Consider the following 25,546-nt stretch of genomic DNA (forward strand, 5'->3'; position numbering starts at 1 on the left):
TTTGTCCAATTGTCGAAATTTGTGTCTTTCAAAAAAATACTTATATCTTACATTTTATAATATTTTTTAAATTTTGTACAATAAAACTAATTGAGATCTATCAAATAAGATCCATATTGCATATTAAAAACATTACAAATTGAAAATTATAGACAATTTTTTTAGAGGTTAAACTTTCTCAAAAAGTCAAAAAAAGGACAAACAAATTGGGACGGGGGGAATATTTCTTACCATTAATAGTTTGTCTTTAATCTAGATCGTCCAAAATACTTTTGTACGGCTGAGATTGGCCTCCGTAAACTTTATTTACAGGAGGCCCCATTTTTCCTTACCCAAAGTTAAAGCTAGATGTACTAGAAATGACTATCCATCCGATTGAAGCCCGAATTTCTCATGTCTCATCTTTATATCCAATCTCCATTACATATGTTTTTGTAACAAATAAATTGTTTATATAATATATCTATCTTACGGTGTCTAAGCCAACTGACATCCTCCTTGACTAATCGGTGAAGATCAATTTCTCTAAAAGTCGGATGCAGGAAATGAGAAAAAAAGAATGTGGAGAAATCAAAGAAATTGCATACACATCCATGAAGATTATCCTTATTGGTGATTTGTTAAAAATAAGACGGTTTACACTTTAATACTAGTGGATTCCACAATTTACAATTATAAATGAGAATGTCAAGTGAGACTATGTGTACAGATTCAGACACATCTTTCGATGAAAAAAAAAAAAAAACCCCTCATAACCAAGGAAGGTACCCAAGGTTCCGAACTCGTCTTAGTCTTTGCTCGTGTTAACTCACACGTGAAGCCATCAAACAAATTTATCTTCCACTTCCATAGCATTATCCAAGCATTTTGTTGTACTATACAATATTATACTTAGTAGTCATTAAAAACACCAAATTCCAAAAAGGGGAAAACAATATTTTAACAAAAAGAAAAGCAGATACAAAAAAAAAATAAAAAGAAATTAAAAACAGTGTGAAAACAGAGGATTGCCTGAGCTCAGTAGCTAACAATCGCTGAAAACTCTTCTTTCCTCAGAGACTTGGGTGCCTTGTAATGAAATACTCCACCATCTGCCGGAACTCCTCGCTACGCAGTTTTTCTGCCGGACTATAACCCACTGTCACCGATGTACTTTTCCGGCGACCTTCTGTCGCCGACCACGTACCTTAATTGGCGTTTAGATTCCTGTAAATCCTCAGAGTAACTCCTATCAATCCTCCTTTCCCCATAATTACAAATACACCAAATAATTGCATCTTCTCTCTCAGACTTCGTCAATAACATTATTCTTAACATTTTTTTTTCAACATACTCTTCACTTAATTCAACATACTTTTCAACATACTCTGGCCGCAATGTTTTTGTAAGTGGCCGCAATTTTTGAGTGCATGGCCGTATTGTTTAAGTATATGACCGTAAGCTATTCCTGTGGGGCCGCTACGTCTGACCTAGTCTGTGACCGTGACTGGTTTTCACGGGAACTGCATGACTTCCATTCTAATGTCCAAATATGGATTGTTACTTACACCAAAACTGTACAAGGGACGCCGGAGAGGGTTTGGGTCAATCAAATCTACCTCTCTCCTGAAGATTGAGCGGCGGTGGAGCGAGTCGGGAAAAAAATGGCTGGTCATCGTGGCGGGCTGTCGGCCCGGAATCCCCCCCTCTCTCTTGTGTTCTAAATGGTTGATTGATTCAATCTATGCCTAAAACACTAAACACTGTACATGTTTCTTGTTTCTTATCCCCATCTTATAAGAACCTCTTTATTTTAATAAAATGCAGACCTCCCTTTTCCATTCGAATTTCAATGATCCGAGCCGCTCAATGTGTTCAGAACGTGATTTTAAGGGTACCCGCGAGGAATCAGCAAAAAAAAGACCGGGAAGGGCTTCATTCGAGCAGTTTTTGTTTATTTTTTATCGATCGGTTCAAATAAAAACTGCTCAAATCAAGCCCTTCCTGGTCATTTTTTTTACCGATTTCTCACAAGTACCCTTAAAATCATGTTCTAAACACATTGAGCGGCTCGGATCATCGAAATCAGATCGGGAAAAGCGAGAAATGGGGAGGTCCGCATATAAGGTCCTCATTTTAAGGTCTTTACCTGAATATATATATATATATATATATATATATATATATATATATATATATATATATATATACACACACACACTTTATATCCAATGAGGGATCCCGCAAGGGCTTACCGTGCAAGACTCCCCTTTTTCGATCGAATTGCGACGATCCGAGCCGCTCAATGTGTTCAGAACATGATTTTAAGGGTTACTCGCGAGAAATCATAAAAAAAAATGATCGGGAAGGGCTTGATCCGAGCAATTTTTTACTGAATCGTTCAATAAAAAACTGTTCGGATCAAGTCCTTCCCAATCATTTTTTTTGCTGATTTCTCGCGAGTACCCTTAAAATCTCGTTTTGATCACTTTGAGCGGCTCGGATCGTCGCAATTCGATTGGAAAAGGAGAGTCCCACACGGTAAGCCCGTGTGGGATCCCTTATGGGAACCGGACTCTATATATATATATATTAGTCCGGATTAAGTCCACACCCTTACGGTCTGCACCCGTCCGCACCTCCCATTTTCCGATTGAATTTCGATGATCCGAGCCGCTCAATGTGTTCAGAACGTGATTTTAAGGGTACCCGCCAGAATCAGCAAAAAAAATGACCGGAAAGGGCTTGATCTGAGCAGTTTTTTTCTGAATCGTTCAAAACAAAACTGCTTAGACCAAGCCCTTCCCGGTCATTTTGTTTTGCTGATTTCACACGGATACCCTTAAAATCACGTTCTGATCACATTGAGCGGCTCAGATCATCAAAATTCAATCGGAAAATGTGAGAAATGGGGAGGTGCAGACCAGAGCTTCGGTCCACACCTCCTGACTTGATCCTGACTGTATATATATATATATATATATATACACAGGGGCGGTTCCGGGGACACTTAAAAAAACTCTTAAAAAGACACTTCATAATTTCCGATCGAATTTTGATGATCCGAGCCGCTCAATGTGATCAGAACGTGATTTTAAGGGTGCCCGTGAGAAATCAGCAAAAAAAAAGACCGGGAAGGGCTTCATCCGAACAGTTTTTTATTGAGCGGTTCGGATCATCAAAATTCGATCGGAAACTATGGAGTGTTTTTTAAGGGTTTTTTTAAGTGTCCCCGGAACCGCCCCGATATATATATATATATATATATATATATATATATATATATATATATATATATATATATGCTTCATTTTATTCTTGATATAGGGGTTTTCGCTCGTCACGTAACCAATTTAATTTCTTGTCTTTGTTTTCTGTCCTTTTGTATCGAAAAAGATTTGCAAGAAGATAATCCTAACAAATACGCCGCCTGTGTAAAGTGTGAAATGCTCTTCCATTTGTTAAAATGGGTGAATAAAATTGCGATGTCATTGACACCAAAGGTATAAAACTGTGAGAACCCATAGAGAAGTAGAAATCACAAAACTATACATGGATTAAGATCCATAACTTTATCATGGAGAAATTAAATGTATACATAGCTGAAGATCCATGACATGTACCATCTACTAGGACTACTGCAGACACAATTACATGTTTCAAAAAGGTAGAAAAAAAGGAAACAAAAACTACTAATCCAGAAGTTTGGAGTTTGCAATAGAAAGGAAAGAAAAGTACAAGAAAAAGAAAAAAAAGGGAAAAAAGAAAGGACTTATGATCACCCAGCCAGCAAAGGACTAGTTTGTTTGGTGTAATTAGTCTTAACTTTGGAATTAGAGGATTCAAAGGTTGGTGGTTTGTTTTTGCAGCAGCTGTTAAGGTGACCAGTTATCTGATCACCCTCTTCTTGTATGGTTTCCAACCTCTTCTCAAAACTAACAAGCCTCCTTTCCACCCTAAGAACACATGGCGGCGCTGCTTCTGCCGCTAATTGCCTAGTGCCGCCTTGTTGCCTCGACATCTCTCTCTCTCTCTCTCTCTCAACTTATCTTCTTGTGCTTTCTTTGTGTCTATATTGTTGGATTAAGCATGAACCATGAGGCTATTTATACAACTACGAAAAGAAACACATATTACTACTTTTTTTTTTTTAATAACTTAAGGTGTCTTAGACAGCTTATGGGCACGGAGCACCTTAATAATGTTTTGGAAAATTACTCATACCGTCTTCTAGTGGATAGCCCATTTAAGAATGAGACGAGATCCGGTATTAACTAATTTCACAAGAGTAGATAGCACATAAGCAATTTACTACTTGAAATCGAGGAGGGAGCAAACTTCTAACTCTCAAGCTTTGATCATCAGGCAATAATTGGTTTAAGAATCACAAGTACTTTTGAATTTTTATTCCACATTCTCCACCAAAAATAGAACCAATACTTACTTATCTTATCTCTATTTTTCTTAATTCCTTGATTCTTTTGTATCTAGTGTTGTTCCATATCACACAAAGAATCATTAATTAATTTGCTGGTGTACTACTATACTGTGAGTTATATCAATTCTTTTTTATGTGAACAAAATGAAATTTTTGTAAACTTGAAGTAAGAAATTGAAGAAGATAAAGGGAAAAGAAAAAAAAAATCCTCCTAAGTGAAAAAAGAAAGAAAGAAGTATCATTGCTTAACTATGCACCCAAGAAGAGAATGTTAATTAGGAATCAAGATATTATAAAGAATCAAATACTTGAAGTACATATCCCTTAATGTTTGGATGCTAATTAGATTCTAGCAAATCCATGGACAACCAAGTGGCCCCATCCCTTTTGTTTTCTTTTTACAAGAAATCAATCTTGTTAATAGTATACTCTTAATGTTGCTCAATGCATGATAATGAAGAATATCTGTGCAGTACTACAGTGAGATACTTATTCTTGACATCAGTTCAAGTGTTCGACGTATACTTCTTTATTTTCGTAGCAGCTATTGTTACGATAACCACAATTTTATATCATCTCCTTTACCATCTCTTTCCTCTGTTGAAGGGCAGAGAAAATTTCATCGACCATAAAATCAAAAGCTGAAATCAATTCAATAAGAAAAAAATGCATTGAGCTAGATTGGTTGTCACATTACACATTTAAGAATGTGTAATGTGAAAAATAAAACACAATGCAGAAAGTGGATCGAATACCATGAGTCCATAGCCATATGTACGTAACGTACTACAAGCCCGACAGCTGATGCAACAGAAGCACTGTAACTAGAGGAAAAATCTTAAATAATTAATTACTCGGCGAAGATTAGTTTTATGACCTCCCAATCATAGGTGTACAATGATTGATCAACATTGCTAGATATCCCAATTTGTATATAGGGAGTGAAATTAAGATACACACTTAAATCAAGCGGATACTGAGCAAAGAACTCAATTAGGTACACGAAACACAATGTTTGGTGAAATAGCATTGAACACATAGCAAATACTCAAATATGGTTGAAATACTACCAAATCTTGATGTTTACCCGGTAGGAGCACGATCACTCTTCTTGCCGAAAATGCCTCGGCCATATGTGGATTGGATCATCTCTACCAGAAGAGGAAATTGCAAAGATCCGAACAAGGTTGCAGGAATACTGGCCAATGCGACAACAGGGATAAGAATCCATGCCTTATTTTCTCCGAATATGAGATAGAGTATAGCACCAGAGGCTACCATCGTGGATAAAATGGAGACAAATAGGGTTATGAGACCGATAACTAACCTACTATGTAAGGTATATAGGAAATAGTATCGAGAAGTCAGGATAAGTAAGAACATCAATACAAAAGTTATGGATGAGAATAGGGCAAGTGCGTCAGATATGCCAAAAATTTGGAACGCTTTTTGTTTTGAAAGTAAGGGATGGCCATTGTCATTGTTGTTTCCACCTGGCACTGTAATAGCAGCTGCAAAAGCCATAGCGGCAATAAGGGCAGCAACAATGGTGCATGATGTGGCTGTATCTTTCATCCAATGCTCAGCCTCCTTTATTAAATCTTGGTGTGTGTTAGAAAATACTTCTGCAGGTGTCATTCCATCTGCGTTCCTGCCTTCTCTGTAAACAGGAGGTGTAAGGTTTTCCACTTCCTGTATCAATCAAATGATTAGGAATGAGAAACCAGTGTTTCTACTTAATTTTCAAAAGATCAATGATCAAAGGTTTGCATGTTACTTTCTAGAGGATGTCACAAAAAAAAATTATGAATTGGTGGTGGTTAAAGTTGTGCATATATATATATATATATATATATATATATATATATATATATATATATATATATATATATATATATATATATATATATATATATAGTCCGTCTCCCGTAAGGACCACCTCATTTTAATAAAATGCGGACCTCCCTTTTCCGATTGAATTTCGATGATCCGAGCTGCTCAATGTGTTCAGAACGTGATTTTAAGGGTAGCCGCGAGAAATTAGCAAAAAAAATGATCTGGAAGGGCTTCATCTGAGCAGTTTTTGTTTGTTTTTTAGCGAACGGTTCAAACAAAAACTGCTCGGATGAAGCCCTTCCCGGTCATTTTTTTTGCCGATTTCTCACGGGTACCCTTAAAATCACGTTCTGAACACATTGAGCGGCTTGGATCATCAAAATTTGATCGGAAAATGGGAGAAATGAGGAGGTCCGCATTTTAACTAAAATAAGGACTCCCTCATTTGAGACTGACTGTATGTATGTTATATATATATATGGCCATAGTAACAGTTATAAAACAAACTATTATTTGCGTAAACACATGATTTTTGAGCTTGAAATTGCCTTCTTAAAAAAAGTACTTATTCTCGTTTCTGAAACGGGGCCTAACATATATGTTCTTGCTAGATTGTTTTACTGCGATAGATAACTCATCTCGACTCTTGAGGTATGCCTGACCAAATGGGGGAGCTAATGCCACAACCTAAATGATGTAGGCATTTAAGTGTTACTAATACATTGGCCTTTGGGTGTTCAAAGTGGTTAAATATCATTGTTCATTTTCACCGGTGGGGGGAATGAGGTTCTTTTTCCAACTAACCAATGTGCTGGCGGTTTGTATTTTTGTTAACCTCCAGGCTTCAACTAACCCATGCACTAACAAAATTAAAGGTTTTTTTTTTTAATCAGCACTAAGAAAATTAAAGGTTGGTTGGCAATTGAGGCAATTTCAAACAAGCAGGTTAGGCAGAATTAGGGGAGACTTTGTAAGGATTTTTGTTGGAGAAAGTAAAATTTGCAGATGGTTCCACATGTCGTTTCTTTTTCTTTTTCCTTTTTTTTTGTTTCACACGATAGATGTCTAGCTTACTTATAAGGGGATGAAGAAAGGGTACCGCTAAGTGGCATATGGGTGGAGCAAACCCAATTGGCATCAACCACCACACCAAGCACTCGCATTTCTGGAAAGAATCGAACCCTCACATTCCATATGAAAGAGGTGAGGAAGTGCCATTGAGCTTCAAGCCCGTTGGCCCACATGTCGTTCTGTCTTGCAGTTTTGCTTTGATGTTTTGTTTACCATATGCATATTCTCACCAAGTTTGTTGTAGGTTTTGGTGTTGGAGCAATGGGGAAGAGTTGAGTGGGGGTGTTTTGTTTTATTTTTTGGTTTTCTGGTCTATGAGTGGAGGTATTTTGTTCACATCTTGCTAACTAGGCGTTTGAGTATTTTATTGGAGGTGCTTCTGTTTTCTTCGTTTGGGTATTTTGTTCACGGCTTGCTTTCATTTTCGTTTCTCCTATTGGCAATTATTTATCAAAAATTAATAAAAAATTATTTCGTTGTTTGAAAAAACTATTTCGTCTTTCTCTATCAATGCCGGTCAACCTTGGGAGGAGTTTTTTGTAAATCCTGGGCAGAATATCCTTTAGACTTTACGAGAAAATATTTATGTCCTTATTATAGTAAAAACCCTTATAGTATGTCCTCCTACTCAATTTGTCCAAAAAGAAGTGACCCCATAGTTAGATTTGAGGGTCGGAACTGCTGAAGAAAGAACAACATGATTTGATGTGATGTCACATAGTATACTATTGTTCTTAAAGAAATACAAAATTAGATTTGAGTGTAGCGCCCCAAAATTTTGTACTCAACCAGCATCTACATATTAGCTGAATAAGTTGAGAAGGATGTAACTGTTCTTTTATAGCAAATTTAGTTCACCACATACATGGCAGGTAGGATATCATGATGCACTCATCAGATTTTCATTGACATATATACGTACTTAAAAGAAAATATGAAAGCAATCACGAGTGTCAAACCCAAGTGGTACTGCTATAAAAGTCTAGTCATAGTCATAGAAAAGCATTTCTCAATCAATTAGTAGATAGTTTTTTTCTTTAAATTTCCAATACAAGTGGCGTGGAGGGAGGAAACTGACTGTAAACCATTGCAATTCTTGCTGCATCTGTAGAACTGCAGCAGGGGCACTGGCTTTGAGATTGATTTGTTGCTCACGTCCGAGAAGTGCAGCCAAATGCAAACCATTGTTCAACCACCTGTCCTTTGACGCTGGTATTATTCTTATTAATTCAGCACCAACATCCATTTGATATATGAGATTGAACACACGTTCACGACGCCACAAAATTGCTTCTTGGAATATCAATCGATGACTGTTTGGATTCCAAAAATAAATTGCTGCAGGAAATGACAGAACAATCTGTTCAACAATTTCAAGTATCCCCATACGTGTTGCGTTTTGCATCGCTGGCTTAAATATGCATTCCACTTTTGACAATTTTAATTTTGCGATTTCCGTGCAGAAGACTTTGAGTAGCTCAAGTGCATGATGATGCTTCAGTTTCTTTTCTCGGATGTATTTGATATGTGGCACTGTGAAATCATCAACTTTTTGAGAATGCAATAACATACTTTGAATGAATGAATGCTAGTCTTGTTTTCATGATTACTCGGGTGTCAAGCCATCTTACGTGCACCTCAATTAATTTTTGAGAACCAATCCCATCGTCCACAATCTGAACCCCTGATAAGCCCTCAATAGTGTAAATAATAGGGCTTATCTCTCTCATTTTTGTCATACACAAGTGCATAACTTGCTTGATTTGAACGATATTGCACGAAATGTGTGTTTTTGGCGTTTTCAGGTAATCGTATGAATAAGGCGCATTTGAAGGCCATGGATAGCCCCAAGTGTGTCCAAGTACCCAAGACCACATGGTGCTTCGCGACCAAGTCCCAAAAGTCATGAAAAGAAGCTTTGAAGCATACTCGGGATGTCCAAGGGTCAAGGGAAGTGAGGGAGATGCGAGGATGTTACCCAAAGCAATTCATTTTTTAACCAACTGAGAGTAAAATCGTCATATCTTTCGATGTACAAAATATTTTTGATCCAAACCACTTGGGTTAGAAAGTAGACTCAACAAGCTTTTCAACGGTCTAAAAAACCCCCAAATCGGAATTTGGGAGTGTCCGGAGCGAGTCCATGAAGTTGTGCAAAATCCAGCAAGCAGGGGGATCGATCCCCCTGTGTATGGGGATTGATCCCCAAGGCCCTTCGCAAACTTTCAGTGGCATTTTTGTAGTTGTTTTGTAAAGGGGGTATATATAACACCCCTAGCCCGATTTTAGGGCATTCTCCATTTTTAGGACTTCTCTCTCTACCTCCCTTTCCTCCTCTCTTCTCTAGTTCTCCTTCTCTCTTCGAAGGAGGAGGATTGCTAAGGTTTCGAGTCTTTTTCCTTCATTAATGTTATAAGTATACTTGTGTTCTTCATTAATCTAGCTTTTATTTCAAGTTTCATCCATATTTTCATTTCTCTCTATGCTTTCCCATGTGTTTACACCCACTATGGGTGAGTAGTGATCAAGGCTTGGTCATGGGGTGATTTCTACCCATGATTTAGGTAGTTTAATGACTTCTCTGAATTCTTGTGCTTAATGTGGTTTGTGAATGGATTAAGTTCGATCTTATCTTTACGTAACAAAACCTAGGGTTGTTAACCTCTTTGATTATATGTAGGCAAGGACTTGATCTCTTGCCACATATAGTGGTTGGAGATATGTCACTTTAAGTGTTTGCCAAAATGCCTTAAAGAACTTGTTAAGCTCTAATATTTGGTTTAAACCTAGAGATGTTAACTTCTTTGATTGGGTGTAGAGAAGTCTCTTGGCACACCCAATGCTTAGAACCATGGCTCTCTTTGTGTTCAATAAAATGCCTAAATGAGTTTTCATCCATTTCCAAACCCCGTTGTATGAGTTAAACTTGATTTTCATGGTTAAATCTTCCGAGTAAGATCAAATGACTTTGAATCTCACTTGAGTAATTAAAGAGAAGTGTTGAATGGCCTAAGTTATGGGCGGAATGAACCCTTAGACCTTGCCGCTATAGACACCTCCCAAACGAGGCATCACCATACAGATTGATCATGTTAGTTTGGTTCCACTTCATAAACCAAGATTGAGGATATTCCCATGGCTAGGAACATCGCCACACAATAACGGTTATCATCAAAATAGAGTCGCCACCTAGTTTTTAAAAACTAGGAAAAACAGACAAAGATTCTGGGTACGGAAGGCAAGAGTATGATAAGGGGAAGGTGTTAAGCACCCCTCTTCACCCAGTCATGAGGCTGGCCCATAATTGTTCGACATACGATGTATATTTGATTTATTTAATTCTAACACGTAATCTGGTTATTAGCCTTTAATAGTTGATATGGTGAGCCGATAGAGTAAGTAAAAGTATGCATCAAAACAGAAACAAACTGTCTCAGAGAATGGATCCCTCGGCCGGTGAATGGATGTCACGGCCAAGGAATCCTTCTAGATTGATGTATCGGCCGAAGGATCGAAGATCCAACCGTTGTTCTTCCTCACACCAGACTAAATGATTAACAGAAAATCAAAATACTATGATTAATATACAAAAGCATAAAAGAACCGAACCATAGGGGCCTCACCACCTTGATCCCTTAGTTGCTTGATTGCTTTGGATTGAGGATGATTGACTGATTTGCTTCTTGAAAACCCTAGGGTTAGGGTTTGTACTTCGGGGGTTTGATCGTCGGATTGTGGTTGCCTTTGGAAGGTTGGGGCTTTTATAGGGGGAGTATGAGGGAGTGTTTCTGCAGAATTTTGTGGCTAGAGAGGATTGATTGTGACGTATATTTTGGAACCCTAAGTGCCTCTTTATATAGACAATTAGTGACTCACTTCGGCCAATCAAATGGCGTGAATCAATACGATAGTATAAGGTAATAGGATCTCTAGATGAAATCTACTTCATAGCCCGAACGCATCAGAAAAAGGCTATTAGGGTTTTGAGAACGGATCAAATGATCGACAGAACATTCCAGAATCTGAAAAATAGATGATCTGGCTGTCGAAGGAATGATTTGGCTATCGAATGATGGATGTGGCGGCCGAAGAATAGATCTGGCTACCGAGGAATCAATCTCTTAGGGAGATTTTCAAGCAACATGTTTCACGGGTGAAAGAATGAAGTTGAGGCCGTGAGATCAATGTTACGGTCGATAGATGGATTTTCCTAGGTTGTTGTATTTCTGTCTGAAAGGCTATATGGCTCTGACTTTGGTCCTCTAAGTGGTTAAAAGTAATTACCAAAAGTCCATGGGTATACGAGATGTCAATCAGCAATCACTGTATCCATTCATCATCGGGATGGTCCCAAGGTGGGACTTGAAATAATCGTTAGGCCAAATTATGGTGTCTATAGATGCCCCTCTTTGACTGATATTAGATGGATTGCGAGACATGTTTAAGTAAGACTCAAAGCCGTAAAACAACTTCAATTTGGTCGAACCACTATTCCAAGGGTTTTTGAAAAAAGTTTTTAGTTATAGTCGGGCCGGGAGGCTGCCTACGTATTCTACAAGGGAAATTCAGACCAATCGTAGTTCGGGGAAAAAGGTTTTAGTTATGGTCGGGCCGGGAGGTTGCTTACGTATTCCACAAGGGAAATTTAGACCAATCGTAGTTCGAGAAAAAATGTTTTTGTTATGGTCGGGCTGGAAGGCTGCCTACGTATTCCACAAGGAACATTCAGACTAATCGTAGTTCGGGGGAATAAAGAAAATAAAAAGTTTGGAGGGTCAAAGATAGAAGACGTGCCTTCGGGCTTTAAAGCCGTAGTGCAATGTACCTGGGCTATGCCAGGATTTTGGCGGAGAGTAGTTGAAGGAGCGCGGAGCTGCCGAGAAAATTTTGCGGAGAGCATCCTCAGTATTTCGGGGTAGATCAATACATGGCGGGTGAGTCGATTGCTTCTCATGATCATCCTTACTTTGATTGTGGGGAGCTCGATAGAGTAGTCTATCCTTGTGTAGACACTCCAATCCAAGCCTCTAAGGTTCTTTAAATCCCTCGATGATGAAATAAAGGAAACAATACGTTCAAGAGCTTGAATAAGGATTCTCGCAGCCTAAAAGTCCAAAAAAAGCCCAGAAAAGCCCAAAAGGCCCAGGATTGAACCTGGAACACCGTACGTTACACTTCTACACTGCGCGGTATAATGATATTCATTACACCGTACGAGGTCATGCAGTAAAATGCATGGCATTTTGGAAAAGTTCTGACTGGCTCAGAAAGCTGTCTGCCATGCTCACTTGAGCCACAGCTCAAAGTCGGCTTAACAGGGAATAATAGATGGTTCAGAAGATACCTCCCTCATTTGCATTGATAATCTTTAGCTCTTGCCTATAAATACACTCCTCCTCTCAAGAGAAAAGGACTCCACTACCTCATTCTTACATACTTCCTCCATCCCCTACACATACTTTCATATTCCTTTGTTTCTTGAAGTCCCCTTTCTTCATCCATGTTTTCCTCAAAGCCTTGAGAAAGGTATCATTAACATTCTCTAGGCACTCCCCTTTCCACCCAAACATTCCCCCTTTTTCCTTTTCAAAGCTTAGTGTTCTACTAGCTTTGAAACTTCAGTATTCCAAAACACCAAGCTCACAAGACATCCACGCTCATACAACCTTGCCTACATTCATCCAAGTCCATTTAAGCTCAAACTCGAAGGTAAAAGCAAGTTTCCTTGGGTCAAGCTTAGCTTTGGCCCTGAGGGGACTTTCTGCAGTCATTCTTGACCCCTTTTGGTTAAGAACTAACTTAAAAACCATTTTCAGAAACTAATACCAGCTACTCTACTAGATCCACTACACTGTGTGGTGTCTTTTTACACCGCACGATGTAATGCATCGCCACGTACGACATTTTGAAAGTCTATTGTTCTTCTATTTCAACTGTCCTGATCTCACTAACTCGTTGTTGGGTCTATTATTATTGCCTAAATGTTACTCCAAGTATGTTTCAAAAGGAGACCGCATCCAAAAGCCATGATTTATCTTCCAAAAATGAGTTTTCTTGATCATTTAAATGGATCAAGAGCATCAAAAAGGTGTTTTATAAACTATTTTTAACCATAAGCATAAAGCTATTTTGACTCTACAGTTTGGAGGTGCGGTGTTATTCTGAAACATGCTAAGGGTTATGCTTAACGGTATTTTGAGGAATATCGTATGGAGTAACTGGTGTGCCGTGCGAGAATCTAGATTATGACGGCAAGGCTGATAGTGAGTTGGTACACCGCACAGTTTATCAAGACATCGTGCGTGATATCTACATAAACCGCGCGGTGTTATGAGTGATCAGGATAGTTTTGATGTTAACTTGTTATTCTGTTTCTTGCATATCATTTCCTTTATCATCCACTGTACAGCTTGCACCATTAGCACGCCGATGTGAAATACTTAATCCCATGTCCGTTCCCTGTCTACTTGTTTATTAAGAGGTTGATGTTTCAATTGATATTAAAGATTTCCCCTTTGAAAATGCCAAGTAGAGATTGGTTCTTACCAGGCAATTAGGGTGTTTTTTCAATAAAACCTTCCCCATTCGTAACGTGGCTCCCGGATCCATAGTCTCAATATTGTTTTTGTTAGGCCTAAAGCCTTTTTTTTCGTTCAAACAAAACTCTTGGTTTCTCGGATCATCCATCTCAAAAATCTGGGTGGCGACTCTCGAGCGCACCGGTCAGGGAGTCCACACCTTATGAATGAGATGGATGGAATTGATGTAATTGGGGTGGAATCAAAACCATCTTTTGGAGACGATCGGATGCCAGTTTTGAGATATGGGGGCACAAGGCTAGTAACTGGAGTGCGGAGCTTGAGATGAGAGAATCGAGGTGCGAAACTGGTTGCAATTGTAGGAAGGTATTCCCGAGCAAGCTCAAATAGAGCCAAACAAGTGATACATAAGGCCATGGAATAAATAAATAAGATAAACTGCCGTGGAAGGTGGTGATCGGCGAAATAGACCAGTAACATGTGAAGGCATTGGTCTAGGTGGCCTGTTCGGCAATGAGAAGGTCGAACAGAGCAAGAATTCTGAAGAAAACAGCCTTAAGTGGTAAAACGAGAGGAACACTCTGAAAAGTTCCAAAATAGTAGTGTTTCGTAAAGGGATGAGATCCCGTGAATGTAGGGTTTATGTAAGATACCTAATGGGAGTGGGATGTTCGGTCTGCTATGGAAAAGAGTCCTAAAAGGACTAAGGTAATGAATTGATAAGGGAAAGAGAATCCAAAATGTCCTGGTTTCCTATACGAGATAGGAAACCTAAGGCAACAGGGATGCTTGAGCAGCAAGCATATGCAAATCTATAAATACGAGGTTAACATAGAGTTAAAAGGAAGGCAATGTATTGCATTCATACGACACTTCCTATTGATATTTAGGGTTTTCTGCTAGTACGTGATACTTAGGCATCGCAGGGCCTTTGCCACAAGAGGCAAAGGTGCGCTCACCGCTTGTCTGTTTTGCAGATTAGGGTTCCGACGACGAACTGGGGTTTCGGTGAGGAGGCACGAGTAGCCGTTACATTCTTGTGTTATTCAAAGCACCATTCGTTTTTGTCCACTTACTATTGGCGTCGTCTATGGGAAACGAAACCGATCTCTTTGAAAAACGACCATGGTGGAAGGAGATCCAAAAATGCTGCTCGACACAAGAAACCTGCTAGGTGGGGGAGGAGATAAGTCCCCACCAGGTGCTCCGAGAAAGCCCGAAGGCAGACATGGGAAGAAGACGACAAGCAAGGGCAACCCCCTGACCGTCCTGGATGGCTCCAAGAGTAGGGAGCATAGGACGGCCAAAGGGTCCATACGAAGGAGCAAATCCCATCCTGATGGGGAGTAAGCCACACACTCAAAAAGTGTGCACAACAATGAAGATATCCTCGATAAAAAGAGGTAGGAAATTGAAGAGTTTACTCGTTTGATTAGAAGACGAGAGCATGAGATCCGAGAGATAGAATGGATCCGAGAGCACCCTGAGTACTCTAGATTTTCACTAAGAAATTCCAAAAGGATAGAAGGGCTATGGTAGAGTATAAGGAGGCTCCTTCACAAAGAAGAAGGAGCAGAAGTAAGAGTCCTACTCCTAGGTGGAATAGAGCTTCTTCACGAAAAGGAGGAGCAGAAGTAAAAGCCGAACACTAGAACGGCGAAAGGCTTTTTCAAGAAAAGAAGGAGTAGAAGCCAAAGTCCTACCCCCGAGAAGGGAGGGACCAGGAAGTACCATTGGGATAGGTACGAGAAACCTAATTCCTATTGGGAAAAGAGTGATCCCAACGAAACGAAGGGACCTGAGGACGGAACCATTACTGCACAAGAAGCAGCATGGAAGGCCCTCAGCAATATAGCATCCTCCCCATTTGCAAGAAAGTTGCAAGAGGCAAGGTTGCCGAGCAGGGTAAAGCACGACACGTTCGTCCTTTACTTGACAAATACGGACCCCATGGCTCATATGCAACATTATCAGCAAGCAATGTTCATGCATGATGGAGATGATGCAATTATGTGCAAGATGTTTCCATCTAGTTTGGGAAAGGTAGCTCTGTCTTGGTTCCATAAGCTAGGTTTGAACTCCATACGAGGATGGAGGCAACTAGCTGAGGAATTTACTGCTCAATTTTTGACGAGCAAAAGAGCACGAAAAACCTTTGAGAGCCTCTCCGCTATGAAGTAGGGAGAGAATGAACTGATCATGGACTACACAAAGAAGTACTGGGAAACTTTCAATGAGATTGAAAGTTGCAGTGAGGAGTACGCCATAACCACATTTAAGACAGGGCTGCCTGTTCGGGGGGAACTGCATCAGTCATTAAACATGAGTCTAGTTGGTACGCTGGCAAAATTAATGGAGCGAATTGAGCAACATGCCAGAAATGAGGATGACATACTTTGGGAGGACGGCAAGACAGTTGCTGAGAAAGCTAAGGGACCTGCAAAGAAAGCAGACAAACTAGAACCCAAGACTTACAGTGAAAGAAAGGATTATGGGCAGGCTAAGAAGGAGCCATACAAGCAGAGGCAAGCTCCGGATCCTAAGTATTTATTTTCAGTAACCACGGTTTGGAAAGAATCAATTTACAGGATTCTTTATTGAATAAAGAATCTTCCCTATTTCAAGTGGCCCCCGAGATTGGAAGGAGATAAAGATACAAAGCGAGCTACGAGTCAGCATTGTAGTTATCACAAGGATTGGGGTCACATGATCAAGGATTGTGAGATGTTCAAGAAGCACCTAGATGATCTGATGGCTCAGGGATATCTTAAGAAGTTTATCGAAGAGGGACCCAAAGAGAATGAGAGAGCAATGGAGTTGGATTACGAGCAAAATCCAAGGGGCGTAATCCATATGATACATGGATTGGTCACACCTTATACGAGAAATGAGGTGAGGTTGCTCCAGAGGCAAATCAAGAATGACCAACACGTTATGCAATTTGGAAGGAAGAGAGGACGTGAAGGCGAAGTATGCAACAAAGGCATAGCCTTCACAGATGAGGACCTGGGAGGAGTCCAGATGCCGCATAACGACGCCTTGGTCATAACCCTATGAATTGGGGAATATGACATCGAACGAATCTTGGTGGACTCAAGAAGTTGCACAGAGGTGTTATATTATGATGCGTTCAAAAAGTTGGGACTAACCCAGGTGGATTTGGTACAATCGATAACTCCTCTGGTTGGATTCGGTGCAGGGGCAGTTTGGCCATTAGGCAAAATAACGCTGCCTGTTTGGGCATGAACAGTAGTGCTACAAACCAACTTCCTGGTAGTAGATGTACCGTCTTCTTATAACGCGATTATAGGGAGGACATGGTTGCACAAGATGAGGACGGTTTCCTCCACCTACCACCAGTTAGTAGAATTTCCTGGGTCTAATGGAGTTGAGAAAATTAGGGGTAACCAGAAAGTGGCACAGCAGTGCTTGATTTCTATAATCAAGAAAGCACCAAAGGCTAAACTGGTCCAAGCCATGGAGATCTAGGATCAGACGATCTCTGAGGATGTCAGAGGATACCCCGCTGAGAAGGTGGTGGAAGGTTTGAAGAAGATACAGATCAATGAGATTGATCCAGCGAGGTATTTCCTGAAAAGGGAAAACTTGAGCAAAAAAGAGGAAAAAGAGTTGGTAGAGTTCTTAAGGGAGCATATTGACGTGTTTGCTTGGGTCCCCGAAGAAATGCCTGGGGTGGACGCAAACGTGATTTGCCACCACTTGAATGTGGATCCACAGCACAAACTTGTAACACAGAAAAAGAGGAGATCAATCGTACATCACATGGATGCTGTTACCGAGAAGGTTGACCGCTTGCTAGAAGCCAAGGCCATACGAGAGGTTTACTACCCATAGTGGTTGTCTAACACTGTGGTGGTAAAAAAGAAGAATGGAAAGTGGCGTGTCTGTGTCAACTTCACAGATTTGAACAAAACATGTCCAAATGATAGTTTCCCTCTCCTTAGGATAGATCAATTGGTCGATGCGACTGCTGGGTATGAAAGGATGAGTTTCCTCGATGCATATCGAGGGTACCATCAAATTGCCATGTTTGGGCCCAATCAGGAGAAGACTTCCTTTATTACGCCAAGAGGGCTGTATTGCTACAGGGGTATGCCCTTTGGTTTAAGGAACGCCGGAGCAACCTATCAGAGATTGGCAATGATTATGCTCAAAAAGCTATTTGGGAAAACTATGGAGGTGTACATAGATGATATGGAGGTCAAAAGCAAAGAAAAGCGAGACCACATAATTGATTTAAAGGAAGCCTTTGAGATTCTAAGGGAATATAAATTAAAACTCAATGCCTCAAAGTGTGCGTTCGGAGTAAGCTCAGGAAAGTTCTTAGGCCACCTTGTAACTATAAGAGGGATAGAGGCAAATCCCGATCAGATAACAACTTTGCAAAGGCTACAAAGTCCTAGGACCGCGAAGGAGGTCTAGAGGCTAAGTAGAATGGCTGCGGCCCTTAATAGATTTATCAGCCGGTCTAGTGACAAATGTAGACCTTTCTTTCAGCTGTTGAAAAAGAGGGAATGATACAAATGGGGAGCAGAATGCGAACAGGCATTCCAAGACCTGAAGAAGTATTTGGCAACGGCCCCACTCTTATCCACTCCTGATCCGGGTGAGTATTTGATTTTGTATTTAGCAGTTTCTGAGCATGCTGTAAGTGCAGTATTATTAAGGAACAAGGGGTCCGAGCAAATCCCTATGTATTATGTGAGCAAGACATTACTGGATGCAGAAACGAGATATCTGTCTTTTGAGAAATTGGTCTTGGCATTAAGGACCGCGACAAGGAAGTTGCCACATTATTTTCAGAGTCATAAGATTGTGGTTTACACCAAATTTTCATTAAGATCTTTGCTAAGAAAGGCAGATTTCTCGGGACAAATCTCGACTTGGTCGGTGGAACTAAGTTAGTACGATATTGACTACCAGCCGCGCACCGTAATCAAAAGACAAGTGTTGGCAGACTTTGTGGCAGAATTCTCGCCTACGGTGGCTCCCCAGCCTCTTACGAGAAAAGAGCAGGGACTTGTGCCACCAAACAAGGAAGGAAAGAGGCCAGCCAAGCAAGATCCCCTGGAATGGAAATTGTTCGTTGATGGATTGGCATATAATACTGGTTTAGGAATTGGGGTTGTGCTTTTCCCTTCTAAAGGAGTAATGTTGGAATTGTCTGTTCGGCTTGGTTTCGGAGCTTCGAATAATGTGGCGAAGTACAAGGCACTCTTAGTAGGCTTAAGGGGTGCAAAGACCCTGCAAGTGAAAAGAATAAAGGTGTACTCTAACTCACAACTCGTGGTGAACTAGTTATCTGGGGAATATGAAGCCTGGAATGAAAAGATGGCAGCCTATATGGAAGCCGCCAAGGATTTGCTTGACACTTTTGAGAAAGTGTACATTGAGCAAATAAGTTCTGGGCAGAATGCCTATGCTGATTCATTGGCTTGGTTGGCCGTAGCTGTGCCAACCGAGTTTAAGAGAAAGGTGACAGTGAATTATCTTGCTAAGCCTAGTATTGGAAGAAGTGTGGAATTGGTCTTGGACATGAACCAAGGACCAAGTTGGATGGATCCAATTGTGGAGTTCTTACGAGATGGGACACTCCCCACTGACAAAAAGGAGGTTCATAAGATAAAAACAAAGTGTGCATGATTTTGGCTGTCCCTTGAAGGAAAGTTCTATAGAAAGTCCTTCACAGGACCATAATTAGTTTGTGTGCATCCCAAGACGGTGTAGAAGTTTCTACATGAAATTCATGAGGGAACATGTGGAAGCCATGCTGGGGGTAGGTCCATTGCCCACCGAGCAATCACCCAAGGTTATTGGTGGCCGCATATGCAAGAAGATGCAAATGTTTATGTGAAAATTTGTGAGAAGTGTCAGAAATTCTCACCAATGATCCGAACACCAGCCAAAGATCTGGTGCCACTTACAAGCCCTTGGCCATTTGCACAATAGGGGATGGACATCGTGGGTCCATTCCACAAGGCAACTGGAAATCGAAAATTTTTGTTAGTAGCAACAGATTATTTCACAAAGTGGATCGAGGCAGAGCCATTGGCTAAGATCACTGAGCCTATGATAGAAAGGTTCATCTGGAAAAGTTTTATTACTCAGTTTGGGGTCCCTTATTCTTTGATTACGGATAATGGGTCACAATTATAGAAGAAATTCAAAACTTTCTGCTCCCAGTATGGGATAAGGAATTATTATTCAACCCCATCTTACCCTCAGAGTAATAGGCAGGCAGAGGCATCCAACAAGACCATACTTGATGGGATCAAAAAAGGTTGGATAAGGCAAAGGAAAAGTGGCCCGATGAGTTACCACTGGTCCCATGGGCGCACCGAACAATGCCTAGGAGGTCTACGGGAGAGACCCCCTATTCGTTGGCTTATGGGACAGAGGCTGTTGCACCGCTTGAGGTTGGTTTGCCGACCAAAAAAACCACTGGTTAAAAGTGGGGGCAATGACAGAGCCCTGGAAATTGAGTTGGATCTTGCCGAGGAATGGAGAGAGAGGGCTCTAGTGCATTTGGTCTCTTATCAAGAGTAGCTGATGAAGAGCTACAACAAACATGTTCACCCACGAGAATTTGGTGTTGGAGACCTTGTGCTACGAAAGGTGCTCGGCAATACCAAGGTGGCAAACGAGGGCAAGTTGGGGGCCAATTGGGAAGGCCCATATCGAGTGACTGAAATTGTGGGCATAAGGGCTTATAGATTGGCAGACCTAGACTAGAACTCGGTGCCAAGACCCTAGAATGTCCATAATTTGAGAAAGTTCTTCGTTTGAAAGACTTCGGTTTATTTTTCATTCTGTTTTAGATGCAGATCGTGGTTGTGTGCGTGTTATGAATAAAACTCCCTTGTTTTTTATTTTGTTAGTTGCATGGGGTACGCGTAACGCCCCCTTGACTTTTCGGATTATGAATAAAATTCTGCTTTTAGAGAACGTTTCGTTTTAGCAATTTTTTGTTCTCCTTTTTTAATATACATTTGAATATGAAGCCAGACTCTTGTTATTTTTTCTCCTTTCGTATTGGGGAGCAAAGAGTGGGTACGTACGAATTACAAGTTATGACATTTTCCCAATACAAGAATACTTGGGGTGCATACGAGAACATGCAAATTTTGCAAGTACGATACTTGAGCACATTTCTAATAGTGTAGGTGGACAAATTCAAGTAGTGCTCTGAATAGCACTAGAATGCAACAGCTTCATGTGCCTCTTGATCGGATCCCTAATTTGTCAACGTAACCCTTGTCCTACAAAACAGACAAGGAGTGAGTGCACCTTTGCCTCTCGTGGCAAAGGCCCTCCGATGCCTTTGTTAGTATTTCGTACTAAAGAAACCCTAATTATCAGTAGGAGAATATCGATTAATACAATGTATTGCGTACCTTTTTTCCTCTAGGTTTACCTCATATTTATAGATTTATGGATGCTTGCTGCCCAAGTATCCATATTGCCCTAGGTTTCCTACCTCGTATAAGAAAACTAGGATCTCTTGGATTCTTGTTCCCTTATCAGTTTATTTCCTTAATCCTTCTGGGACTCTTTCCATAACAAGCCGAACATCCCATACTCGTTGGGTATCTTTCTTAGATCCTATATTCTTGGGATCTTATCCCTTAATGGAATACCATTGATTCTGGACCCTTCTAGAGTGTTCCCTCTGATAGGACTTCTCTCTCTGTTCGGCCATCTCATGGCCGAACAGACAGCCTGGACCAGTTACTTCACATGTAACTGGTCCTTTATCAACGATTTGGACCATTTCCTTTCTAAGGAGCTCTCCCCCTGTTCGGCTCTCTCTTTGCCGAACAAGTTACCCAAACAGTGGCATCACATGTCACTTTCCTTGTATTTGGTCCAATAATATCTCGTGTTTTACTGAACCAAGATTCGTACAACCTCTCTGGACTATTGACTTCTCATGTCACTGGTCCATAGTGCGTTGACTTTTTCCTTCACCGTGCTCGGACTCTTCTTGGGCCTGTTCGGGAATACCTCCCTACAAATAGTCCAAATATACTTAATACGACATGCAATGAATGGCTAAATACGAGTACATTTAGGCATTTATCCAAGTATGTGAAATCTTGGGGAGCATACGTGAACATGCATAATTTGTCTAAGTATGAATGTACTTGGGCATTTGTTTAAGTACGAGTAAACTTAAAGGTTTTTCCAAGTATGAATACACTTGGAGTGCATATGTGGACATGCAACTAATCCAAGTACGATAATACTTGGGCTTTTGTCTAAGTGAGGGAAACTTAGGTGCATACATAAATGTGCAATATAATCTAAGTACGATAACACTTAGGAAATTAATCCTGTAAGGTTGGAGCAACGAAGGCCACGAAGGGCCACCAACAATGTAAAGGCCACGAAAGGCCGAGCAAACCAACATCCATGCCACGATGGGCCACAAGATGAAAACCAACAGTGTTGCCACGAAGGGCCGAATACCTATATTACTAAGGAAAAGTACTTGTGCCATGCAAGGTGCACAAGATCTACGGCCACGCAGGGCCTGCAAACTATTTTGAGAAATTAAATTATTTTAGGAGATGGAACCATACTTACTAAAGAGTAACTTGTGCACGAGTGTCTTCCACAATAGTGATTTCTTCATTTGGACCACCACTGGCTTTCTTTTGGCCAGGGTTGGTCGTATCAACAACATGATCGGCATCTGCACTAAGCTGTTCGGCGACATTTGCATTCAGCTCCCTATCAAGGCTATGCTCCTCCTCTTCAGCAACTTTTTCTTTCAGGACCACAACGGAGCTTAGAAGGTCATTTTCAGTCCATAGAGGGGACGACTCAGCCACATCAGCCTTTTTAAGGCATGCTGCCCAAGCAGCAGCCCAAATTTCATCTTGAATTGCTGGCATCTGGGTTTTGTAGCTCTCAGTAGCTACATTGATCCCTTCATTGTAACCCTGTTGATACGCTATTTTGGCCTTATTCTTGCTGGACTCAAGCTCTGTGAGAGTTTAATTGAGACTGTCCTCGGCTCCGTCCAATTTGCCCTTCAATTCATCCACCATCCTCCGCGCCTGGTCTCTTTCTCTCTCGAGCCTGGCAATAGTGCGTTGCATCTTGGCATTCTCACTAGCTAACCTAGCATGCTGAGGTTCAACTTGGCCAAGCTTTTGGGCCATTGCCACCATCTTCTGTATAGACTGGACAAGCATGCAGGTGTTACTAACAAGTATAAGGTTCTAAAGACATGAAAAACGAGGTAAACAAGCAAACGTTAACACTTTTGACCATAAAAGAGCTGAGCAGTTTGTCAAGAGTGTTTTCCACCTCCTTCTGCATGTCCCCGGGCAGTAAGAAAGCTTGAGATCGAGAGGGCCATAGCAGTATCTTCAGACTCTGCATTGTCCCCTATATTTACCGAACGGTTCTCGTAGGACAGTCGAAGGGTCGATGCTGGGATAGGGGTAGTGGATCTTCAAGTGGTAAGGGCTCATTCGGGTGGAGTTACCCCTGTTGAAGAAGAATCGAGGTGTGGACATTTGTCGCGATGACCTTCAGGAACCTCATTTGGAGAAAAACCTGGTGGGGGTTAGTTTGGACAGTGCCTCGACGACCAAGGCCCTGAGAACTTTTAAGGCCACGAACAGTGCCATGACCACGACCTTGACTAGGAAGGGAGAGCAAGCTGCTGAGGTTGATCGGCTGGTTCATCTCTTGTTCTGATACAAGAGGAGAAGAAGAATAACCTCTAGAGGAAGAGGAAGAGGTAGAGGTAGAGGCTTCCTCGGCTATACGTATGGGTATGTCAGAAATCAGAGGAGTAGGAGAGTGACTGGTCCTACCTTGAATGGGATTTGAAGAAGAGGCGGCTAAAAGCTCCGGCTTGTCCTCTGCTCATGTGCGCCGATCAATGAACCCACCGTACGAAGCCTTGTAGCTGAGTAGCACTTGAGCCGCTTGGCCTGCGAGATGTGTACCTTGACTGTTGAAAGCTAGTGCACGGTTGATATCAATCACATGAACTTGAGGGGTGACGATGTTGTGACCCTGATTGACATTTGTAGCTTCAAAGAAGAGTACAACAGAACAGTTAGCAAAAGTATGACTAAACTTTGAACAAAGGAAAACAAAACAAGTGAAAGGAACTAATGTGGTCGCCCAAATCTGTGAGGGGCATGGAAACCTATCACCTGGCTTTCCTCATTTCTGGGCTCGAAGTTCCCCGTGATGATAAAAAAAATCATTGTCGTCCCCTCGAGTAGAATTAGGAAGTTCGAGGACAAGTTTTTTCCTTGAGTCTTGGCTTTTTAGATAATATGTAAGGGCATCATTGGTTCTGGAGATGCTATAGAGATGGTGGATATCGTGTAGGCCTAGGGATGTACCTAGCATCTGATTGATAGCATTTATGCCCATAACAACCCTAAATAAGTTAACTAAGACTTGCATTAGAGAAAGCCTAAAATGGGCCAGAACTTGACAGAGTAGAGGGGCTAGAGGAAACCTAACTCCGCCTTTATGACAGCGACAACAGGGATATGGAGGGTGTCGTTATCAGGGCACTCACGGACGACATCCTCAGAGGCGAGTGCAGTGGCAACATCGTCTGGGATCTCATAGCGAGATCTGAAATTGGCCATAGCCTAAGGTGTGTTACAGTGCCGTCTAAACCTCCCCATTGTTGGAAGGTATGTTTTACAGACAAGAGAAGATTTATCGAAGAAACCCTAAAAAGCAAATAAACCCTAAATCTACGAAAGAGATAGGACTAAATGGGGGGAGCAAAGACTTACGATGTGAAGATTAGAGTCCCTAGTACAAGAAAGAAAGTGATGAATAGTAGTCCAATGGCGGGGTGCACAGTTCTTCGTTTTGCAAAGAAAGTCTAGAAAGAAGGTGAAGATTCAGAAATGGGCCGAAATCCCAAATATACCCTAAAAAGGGGAGTGATGTAGGTGAAGCGTCACTCTAAATGCCGTTTTGGCATCTCGTTCCATAAAAGATGTCCATTCGCATTTAATGTGGGCGGTATGGGGCATGCCACCTGTAAAGGTAAGGGCAGGAAAAGCCTGTCCAACCCAAATGATGAGACGTTTGGCCTGGCCTTGTGATGAAAGTTGCACCAAATTTGTGCTTGGGGTTGAGGAAACATCGAACGAATCGACTCTCTGCTCGTTATATTGGGACCGTTGCTCGTCATTTCGAGTCAAAATGACAAGTAAAGCTGGGGAGCAATTGTAGGGAGGTATTTCCGAGCAAGCTCAAATAGAGCCCAAACAAGTGGTACGTAAGGCCACGAAATAAATGAAATAAGATAAACCACTGTGGAAGGCGGTGATCGGCGAAATGGACCAGTAACATGTGAAGGCATTGGTCCAGGTGGCCTGTTCGGCAATGAGAGGGCCGAACATAGCAAGAATTCTGAAGAAAGCAGCCTTGAGTGCTAAAACGAGAGGAACACTCTGGAAAGTTCCAAAACAATAATGTTTCGTAAAGGGATGAGATCCCGAGAATGTAGGGTTTAGGTAAGATACCCAATGGGAGTGGGATGTTCAGCTTACTATGGAAAAGATTCATAAAAAGATTAAGGTAATGAATTGATAAAGGAACGGGAATCCAGAATGTCCGAGTTTCCTATACGAGATAGGAAACCTAAGGCAATAGGGATGCTTGG

At 41.1% G+C, this 25,546-nt stretch overlaps 1 protein-coding gene and 1 long non-coding RNA gene across 4 annotated transcripts in view; one reads left to right on the forward strand and one right to left on the reverse strand.

Moving 5' to 3' along the window:
- The first annotated feature begins 3,324 nt into the window (after nucleotides 1-3,324).
- On the forward strand, nucleotides 3,325-4,059 carry LOC131319065 (uncharacterized). The gene is made up of 2 exons (XR_009197875.1): nucleotides 3,325-3,646; nucleotides 3,701-4,059. It is a non-coding gene; the product is annotated as an uncharacterized LOC131319065 (long non-coding RNA).
- Nucleotides 4,060-5,260: 1,201 nt separating this feature from the next.
- Nucleotides 5,261-25,546, reverse strand: part of LOC131318927 (uncharacterized) — a 37,749-nt gene continuing 17,463 nt past the window's right edge. The window contains exons 6-7 of one of the 3 annotated variants that reach the window (XM_058348976.1): nucleotides 8,403-8,662; nucleotides 5,261-6,109 (exon numbers count right to left, since the gene is read on the reverse strand). In XM_058348976.1, the coding sequence (XP_058204959.1) occupies nucleotides 5,501-6,109; nucleotides 8,403-8,662 (869 nt within the window). In that variant the 3' untranslated portion in view covers nucleotides 5,261-5,500. Of the gene's footprint in view, nucleotides 6,110-8,402; nucleotides 8,858-25,546 lie in introns of all 3 variants that reach the window. The other 2 variants (XM_058348975.1, XM_058348977.1) reach the window with 2 other exon arrangements.

The sequence above is a fragment of the Rhododendron vialii genome, chromosome 3a (assembly GCF_030253575.1).
Source record: "Rhododendron vialii isolate Sample 1 chromosome 3a, ASM3025357v1".
NCBI classification, from domain to species: Eukaryota; Viridiplantae; Streptophyta; class Magnoliopsida; order Ericales; family Ericaceae; genus Rhododendron; species Rhododendron vialii.